Source organism: Megalops cyprinoides, chromosome 14 (genome assembly GCF_013368585.1).
Source record: "Megalops cyprinoides isolate fMegCyp1 chromosome 14, fMegCyp1.pri, whole genome shotgun sequence".
In the NCBI taxonomy this organism is placed as follows: Eukaryota; Metazoa; Chordata; class Actinopteri; order Elopiformes; family Megalopidae; genus Megalops; species Megalops cyprinoides.
Window position 1 is genome coordinate 5712565 of NC_050596.1, and position 9453 is coordinate 5722017.

At 42.4% G+C, this 9453-nt stretch overlaps 1 protein-coding gene across 1 annotated transcript in view; it reads right to left on the reverse strand.

Annotated features, from left to right (window-relative positions):
- The window catches only part of tspan7b (tetraspanin 7b), a 45461-nt gene extending 42853 nt beyond the window's left edge, over positions 1 to 2608 (reverse strand). The window contains exon 1 of the mRNA XM_036545735.1: positions 2422 to 2608. Within this exon, the coding sequence (XP_036401628.1) occupies positions 2422 to 2502 (81 nt within the window). The 5' untranslated portion in view covers positions 2503 to 2608. The remainder of the gene's footprint in view (positions 1 to 2421) is intronic.
- Positions 2609 to 9453: the final 6845 nt, after the last annotated feature.

Sequence of the window (9453 nt, forward strand, 5' to 3'; positions counted from 1 at the left end):
CTGGCCATTGATGAAATCAAATGAAAGAAATGTCAATGCCATATAATAAAAGAAAACAACATACCACTTGCTGAAATTCAATACTCAAGATTAAGGCAATTTTGAATAGAGGCTAAATGATGTTTTCATCCATTTGAATTTGTATCTGTCTCGGATGATAGCATTCACTGTGCTGGTGCGCTCTGACAAAAAAAACCCCCAAAACAATAGACTTCGGGGGTTGTCAACCCTTTGAGGTTGCTAATTAAATAAAAGCACCTGGCCAAGTGAAGAGGGAGGACAACAGGTTGGCAAAAGCGAGTGAGGTACAGGTCTCTGTGTTTGCACACCAGGAAAAGGAGATGACACCAAATGTTAGATCAGTGGGGCCAAGAACAGCAGTCCCAGCTCTGCCTCTGTCCCTGAAATACCTCTCAGTGACAGAGCGGGGGGGGGGGGGGGGATCTATTTTTAATGAGAATGTGAAAATACTGCCACCGTGAATGTGAGAACCATCTGTAACCAGGACAAGTTTTACCTCATAAAACTGGGGTGTTAAGACCAGTACGTGGAAGGGCTGCAATGGCATTCATGATAAACTGACTACTATGAGTCTTAAGAGCGGACTATTTCAGAATTTCAAACCACTCCAATGGAACGTGTCACACTAGTGCTTGGATATACTGTACTTCTTTTTTGGAGAGGACAGACCAGCTGCACTTGAGTTGAGTGGGTTGTGCTAAATCAAACCTATCAGAACTAAATATACCCAACAATTCTACCTTTAACACCAGTACACGCCAACCACAGTATATGGGTCAATGCCATTTTTGCATTGACCAAAAAAATCCCTGTGTTATCAAACCCCTTTAGATATTATGTTTTAATCATACACTTCGATAGCCCACTCTCTAATGTGAGTCATATCTACAGAGATTTCAAACTAATGGTGATCATTATGTAATGTGTTAATATACCACTTTTAACTTGGAGAGAACTATTGCTGATTGTATTCATACAACCCATATAACCCCAGTGTTTTTATACAAGATAACAGGCGTATTTTGTGATCTAAAACCAAAAGATAGCCTTCTTCGGGACTGTTATCAGTTAGATACAGTCAACAATCGTTATCTGCACTTTTGTCACCTTCTCTTAACATTTAAATGTGTCTTTATGCAACTGACTCACTTTCATCGTATGTCTCCCCATGCCCAGCTGACAAAAAGGTGGAGAACGCTACTGAATCTTTCACATAACCGGCGATTTCATTAAACATCTGCCTGAACTCTAGTCAGGCATTTCATCACGGTTACTTCCAAGATATTGCTTATGCATCTACACGCATTGATTGTAGATAATGACGCTTACACACATCGCCATGCTGGTAACGATCATTTCAAAGATGATTTCCTAATAACCAATGTATTACACCGAATATTAAGAAATCGAAAAATCTGAATTATACTGTAAATTATAATATGGCAGGCCTCTTCTTACTCATATATTAACTGTTACAAATCTCACTAATATACCCCCGAGTGGCTACCTACAAGCCAACAACCCTCAAAAGGTAAAGGAGAATTCGGCTACTTAATGAAAGCGCGATTAATGTCGACTGTATAATTTACAAATACGTGAATAATGCGGACACAGTAAAAATTATCTGGGAGTTGTTTGCCAGACAAAACGTCTCAGATATGTAGCGCCGTCACTGCTTCTGTTCTTGCATATAGCGGATTTTGTAAACCAGAGGCAACGAGAGCGTTTGTGGGGCGGTGCCAGTGTCGCACAGATTAAACAGTTTGCAGGTAACTGTTTTTGATTTCCTTCGTCTTCTTTGTACGGGTTATACGGTAACGTACAAGGCACACACACGGTCCCTTGACTGCGTTCTGAGTCGTTCATCAGCAAGCCTTTGTAGCTGAATGCGCGGATGCTGCACTTGTATCGGCGCTGCCTTGTGTTTTATGCGCATATGAAGGTCATTGATAGCTTGCGAACGCCAAATCTTACTGATATGTAACTCCAGCTAAAATGAATCTGGCGTTCTTAAATGGCTAGGCGATAAAAACCGAAACATTCTCCTCTTGCTTGCATGCACACATATATACATGCTAGCTAGGTCACAGCACAATTTGGATATAACATTAGAATTTATCCTTACAAGCGCACAAAATATAGACCACTCAACCTCATTAGGACATTTAAAATAAACATAAAGAACATATTATGTATGTGCATGTACAGCGAACTGTCCCAATACTAGCCTATACCTCGGTCGCTGAGATAGCGTACATGCACTTGTTTTCCAGCAGCAACATCACGCAACCTACGGACATTTATTAAAAATAACATCAGCACATCTTTTCAAAACTATATTATTTGACCACAGGAACATTTATCGCGAGAAAAAGTGTTTCAAAAGCGGGGTCTGCTCACCCAGAACACGAAGGAATAGATGATGAGGAGGGTTTTGAGGCAGGTTATCACTGGTTTAGTCTCCATTCTGCTGGATGCCATAATACAGTACAGCGAAGCGCAGAATTTTCACAAGAGTCGCGTTGCTGTGATTCTCCACTGGGCTCCGCTCAGCTGATCCACCGCAGTCCCTCACAGCGCAGCCGCCCGCGCCCTTCTGGCCAATGAACAGAAGACTTGCACTACAGCCCTCCCTCTCGGTGACGCCCTCTACTGGACTCCCCTGCTGGGCAAAACGCTTTTCTGTCGTTGGGCAAATGCATTTCCAAGTGAAATTTTATCAGGTAACTAGTTTTACAAAACTTAGCAAACCCGTTTGGAAAGACAGAGCAACGATTCATATTGTGTTCACTGTATTCCCTTATGTAGACACAACCTATGAACACACTACAAAATAACGAAAAAAACAGAATTAAAATACCTACTAAGCATTTAAGATAAACAACATATATGCGAATTTCACATATAAATTCATTAACACTCTCAGTATAACTTTAAGGAAATTGTAGCTTCATTAAATTACTGCCAAACTGTCAACTCAGGGAGAAGGAAATAAATGTATATCTCAATTTGGTTTAATATCAGCAGGTGACACAGGTCTCACTGTGTAGTTTAGGAGGTATATAGAGTTGCATTAACAGCTGACACAACAGTGTGGTTCAGATGTATGGATGTCTTCAATGAGTGATGCAGACCTCCCACAGCTGTTGCCATGAGCAAGTTCCACTGGGAACAACTGACTCCCACAGCTGAAAGGGGGTTAAGTATGACAACAGATATTCCTGGGAGGAAAGCATCCCATAAGATTTAGCTTCTGTCAGAGGCCATGGGGGATTCCAGGATGGCTTCCTTTTTCTGTTTCATCTGAGGGAGACATGTTGGTCTGCAATGAGTAATGTAACCAAGTTTAAGAGGACTGATCCATGTGATTTGACTAATCATTTTGAAAAAAAAAATGTTTTGTGTTGATCACAGCCCATTGGAAAAAAATGTTCCATGCAGTATTCCATTTCCAGCACACACATGCACCAACATTTTTCATTATGAGCAAAGCTGAAGTCTAATCTGACGGTGACTGGCTGAGCTCACGTAAAATAACTCTCCTTGCCTGAGTTGAGACAACAGTTCATAGCCCCACTTTAAAATGGGCATGGTGGTGTCCCATATAAGGCTTTTTAAATGTGCAATGTTCTGTGAACACTAAAGGGTAACAGCAGCACCTCTTAAGAAGCGGAAGTGAACCCTAACAGGACACAGGATTTAAATCGTCATTGATATTTCAGATTCAGGAAAGATAAGTTTGGATGGTTGGCAAGTTTTAGTCAGTGATAAATACTATATGTTCAATTGATGAGGAAATCATCAGCACATACAAGATGAGACCCAATCAAGTTTTCATTCAATTTTTTGTAGCACTAGCCCAAGAGCAACGATACATTTGCAGCCAGACTGTTTGTGCAGACCAGCTTGTGCTTGAACAGAGCAGCCACATTAAGGAGATTTGATTGCGACACCAGCGTTCAAGCGTGACGTCACCCAGAGACAGGGACCACCACTGGTGGTGGATACTTGCAGGGACCTGACCTTCACACTCTGTCCCAGTTTGACAGCAGAGGCGCTGGGCCGTGGGCCAGGCCTTGTGCCAGATTCCCAGTTGCTCCAAGCACTGCATGATACTCCACTGTCATCAGTGAGCTTGCCTGTGATATAGAAAATGGCCATTGGCTGCCTCATCACCTGCCAACTTTGTGAGGCAGCTTGAACGGAAGATTATGGTGGACTGTTTTGTTCAGCATATATCATTTTTGTGTATTACTCTGCAGATCTTGATAAGAAGGCTGCTGTCAACTCAGTGTGTATGTGGTCTGGGCACAATTAACAGTGATATATCGACGAGCATCAGCAGTGCCCCTGTTCTGTTTTTCAATACTACTGTTTTGTATTACTTTCTAGATCTGGATAATTAGGTTGCCTGTTGACTCACTGTCAGGATGGTGTGGCTATAATTAACACTGATATATGGGATAGCCTCTGTGCAGGCAGAGTGAGGCAGCAGAGTAGATTTACCAGCCTACATGATCAATGACTTTTCATCAGCATGTCATTTTAAAGGTTACGCAAAAGCAGTAATTTAATGACAAAGTACATTTTCTTCTGTTCGGTAGGTATGTTCCACAGCACAACTAGCCCACAGTCAAACTTCTGATGATGTCAGTGTAACTCAGGCTGCTCTGACTTCTTGCTTTAAGTCTGTAGGAGGAAGCGAGGCGTTATCTGTAGAAGGAAATACTTTAGAACGACAAACTATTCACCACAAAGAAATCATGCATATACAGTATATTCTCAGATGAAGTCTATCTACAATGTGTTTGTCTTTAAGAGGTGAAAAGCAAGGTTTCTAGAACTTCCTGCCTTCTCCCAATGGCTCTGATCTGTCTCCTGTTCCGTGTGTTTGTGTTTACAATGTCCATTGTTGTGTCATATCCAAGTGTTTTTCAATGAGAACTCTGCACCCTGTTGTTGTGAGTGATGCATCTGTCAAGTTACATTCAAGACCTTGCATTGCATTTACAGACATTGGCACTATTTTGTCCACACTTATATGCAGCAGAGACAAGAACCAGCCAGTAAGGTGCTAACAATGAATTTTTATCAATCAAATGAATCAAACTGATTCTCACACTGCACCTACAACACACTCCAGGACAGATGAAATTCTGATGTTTGCTGCTTTGGAACGTCTTAAATTTTTAATAATTGTCAGGCACGGACTCAGGCACGGACTCAGGCGTTTAATAACAGAATCATCAAACAAGCAAGCAGTCCAAAACAGGCAGGGTCAAAATACCAGGTAGACAGTCCAAGGGCAACACAAGGATCAAAACAGAAACAGGCAGGGTCAAACCGTGAAGGCAGGCAGATCAGGCAATCAGGACAGGCAAAAACGATGCTGAGGAACAGGCGAGGCAAAAACCAGCAAAATCCAAACAGGGAAACAGGCGTGAAACGAGACAGGCAGAAACACTGAAACGATCTGGCAAACACAGAGACAAGCAGGGTAGATAAGGTGATGGGAAGCAGGCAGGCAGGCAGGCAGGTGGAGACAATCAGGTGGGCGGAGGCAGGGCTAGAACACAAGGAAAAACAAAAAGCACATGGACAGGGAAAAACAAAAACAGCTAGGGGCGGGGGCCCTGACAATAATAGCCTTACAACACATTTTCTTTTATTTCACCCCAGCTTAGCTCATTCAACATCAAACAGTACCATCAAGGCATGTGGTAACCTGAATGCACCCTTACTACTGAATCAGTTACCGTTTTGGTTGCGGGGAAGTGTATTCAGCTTGACACTAATTTGTCAGTGGAGCACCCATTTACGGAACCACCAGAAACTACTAGTTGAGTATATTAAATTGGGTACCTGACATGACTATATGACATGTCAAAATGTTGTACTAGGATTTCAGCACTGATGACTTCTACACTATTTCAAATAGCTAATTTCAAATATGCAGTCTTTGGTTACCCATATGAAACCTCATCAGTTTGAAGGTTCTCAGCTATTTTAGGGACATTGGCATCATGTTCGTACTCCTTGCTGTTAAGGAATGGAACAAGGAACAATATCACTGTCCCATGAACTACTGAGAAATGAACATTTCAGATCAAATGTGTTCATAGAAATGATTCTAGCATAATAACCTGCACTATGAGGCATGGTGTTTCATTGTTGAGCCAACCTGGCTGCCAGTGGCTGGAGAATACTCAGACATATTTACTACAGGGCATCACAGACAGAACAGGAAGTGCATGAGTCCTAGTGGCTTATCCACATATCCCCATGCCCCCATCATTTACTTTTATACTAATTTCAAACAACGAATAACACCCACAAATGCAATAGACACAAAATGCAAGTTATCATTTAACATGCACTTCAGGTAACATTTCACCCTGTGACAGAGCCTCACCTTTGAAGAGGTGATTCTGAAATATTTGGCCAATTTGTGCTGCAGCAATCACAAAGGAACTGAGCATGCTGTTGCCATGTCCAGTCTATGAGTCATCTTGCCCTTTCACAACAAAATGTGAAGGAAAACATTGATTTTTTTTCCTGTGGTATTGTATACTTAAAGAATGAATGGAATTAACCACAATTGCATTACTGATGTCAGACTCCAGGATGTATTCAATGAGCAACAGTCACATAACGGTTACAAGGCCTACGATGGAAACAGAGTGTACAAGAACACTATACAACTGTTCTCACAGATTTTATTTTATTTTTATCTGTTTTTTTTTCTTACATCATGGCTGCCATATGGAAACTCATGCTGTTTTTTTTTCTGATCGAAGCAGACAGATCACCTTTGATTTGTGTTGAACACCGACAGCTCACAGCTTGGCTTTCCAAGCTAGCTGCTGGCCAAGAAATGCCAGTCACAGTGAATGCAGCTCACACAGATATGCATAGTGATGAGGTTGGTTTTGGGGAGCCTCCATATTGATATGGTGCCATGAGAGTGAGGAAGTGAGACAGGATCTAGATGGGGTGGTGCAGGTCGGACAGGACGTCAATGAAGGGGCTGGAGGTCCCATTCATCAGCTCCTCCTGGGTCCAGTGTTTACATATTCAAGGCAACAGGACAGCCACTAGTCGAGACAGAAAATGTCAGAACACACAGCTGTCAGGACCAGATGGCATGAATCGACAAAAGGCTAAAACCAACCAGTTTGCAGTGTTCTCCGTTTATGACGGTGGTAGTACATAGAGTGACATAAGGTGCCAACCTATGCGAGGTGTAAATTCATTATTTGATTTTCTCAAGAAATTTAATAACTCAGTCTTGACCATACAGAGGCAAACAGGAGCAAAGGATGTTTTGAAATGATGTACCCCCCTTTGATAAGTCTGCCCTCATGTGGTGAGCACTGGTAATGCAAATCTGTCCATATGGTGGTGGGCAATTAATATTTCTTGTGATAAAAAATATTATTTACTGAACACTTTTAATCTGGTGAAACATATAAAAATTTCTCTCAGGTGTACGTGACAGAACACAGTCTAAAAGTGAAGAGGTTAGCTACCATAGAGACGGATATTATCATGGCCTCACTCACCAGCCATGATTAGGGCTGGCTTCTTTCAGCCAGCCTCATTTATGTCTGGTGCCACTGTGCACTTAACTGAGATAAGCATGCACAGACTACAGGGCTGATCATTACTTGCTGCCCACACGTCCTCTGTGTAATGAGAAACACCCACAGTGTGCTGTGTGAGAGGGTGAATCACACGTCTACCATTAAATTGGTCGGTATTTGTCCGCGCGGTGTCTCGGATTAGAGCACAGCTGTCTGCAGACATGCTGTCAAGCCTGGCACACGACTAGTAACCGGGGGTAACATCTAAGAGCCAGTGGATTCTCTCCCTGAGTGTGATTCCATCACTGGCTGCCCGGAAACAGCAACTCAGCAACCAACCATGTTCCGCCACTGCAGAGCCGCTAACAGGTGCTGCTCACTGGTGGCCCATCTCACAACCTGCCCACCCACAATGCACCTGTATGTCTCAGTCTCCCTCGGGGGCAGGATTTCATAACACACCACCTGCCAGCCCAGCACCTGGCCCATGTGCTGAACCTAGAGATAAAGAACTGAGATAAAGGACTATTCCCACTTGTGGTCTGCTGCACTGCATTAGTGTTCCAATTAGTATACACAGTGATTCTGCTGTGGTTCACTGCCAGTTCCCTGGTGTGGGATCAGTGACGAAAAATGGAATATGCTGAAGTACTCAACAAGGATGTAACATTACATTACTTTACATCATGTAGCAGATGCTCTCACCCAGAGCAATTTCCAAATGAATGCATCACAATGCTAATACTAGTTATCGAAAAATACTGCAAGAGGTCAGTAAGACACTGAGTTAAGTGCTAAACTAGTATAGAGTGTTTTTTTTTAAATAGAAAATAGGGCTAGATATGATAGATAGAGAGGAAGGTAAACTAGAGTTAAAGCTTGAAGAGATGAGTTTACAGCTTTCTCTTGAAGGTACCCAGGGAGTCTTGTACGAATCTCAGCAGGGATCTCATTCCACCAGTTTGGAGCAAGGACTGAGAAGAGGCAGGTCCTTGTAGGCGTTGATCATGTCCTCTACTTATTGGAGGGCTGATCCATTAAGTCCCTTAAAGGTTAGTAACAAGGTCTTGAACATTGTGGGAACTCACTCACAAATAACTACACACTGAAACATTTCAAAATGATGCTGAGCCACTTGACATTGTTGATAACTTTGTATACTTGGGAAGCCTGATCAGAAAAGACAATGGAGCTCAAAAAGACATCCACTGAAGACTTGGAAAGGTGTGCTCTACATTTGCACAGCTAGGTAACATCTGGAAAATGAACCAATACAGTGTAAGAACCAAGATCTGGCTGTACAAAACTTTAGTGAAACCGGTTCTCCTGAATGGTGTGGTCTTCTGTTTGCTGATGAGCGACCGACCAAGTGTGATACGAGTAAGGTCAAGGCTTTCCACAATAGACGCCTAAGGAGGATCTGCAGAATCTATTGGCTGAACAAAATCTCCAACAAAGAGCTCTATGAAAAAAACAAAATGCCTTAGTGTGATGTAAGAGATTAAACGCCACCACCTACTATGGCTCGGTCATGTTCTGAGGTTGCAACCACACCGCATACCCAAGGTTGCTTTAAAATGGACTCGGTAAAAGAAGAGGAGAATGCCCCCCACTTGGCAGCGGAACATTGAGCAGGAACTGAAAGAAATAAATCTGTTGTGGGGAGAGGCACAAAGAGCTGCAAAAGACAAGCAGAGTTGGAAGAGAATTGTGGATGTCTTATGCTCTACAAGGAGCAAAAGAGACTGAACAAATGAAACTTTTTAAACTGCAAAATATGTCCCATCATTAAACTATAGGCCACAGATAATAAATTGAACTTGATGAATGAAGGCAGCAGATCTGAGCA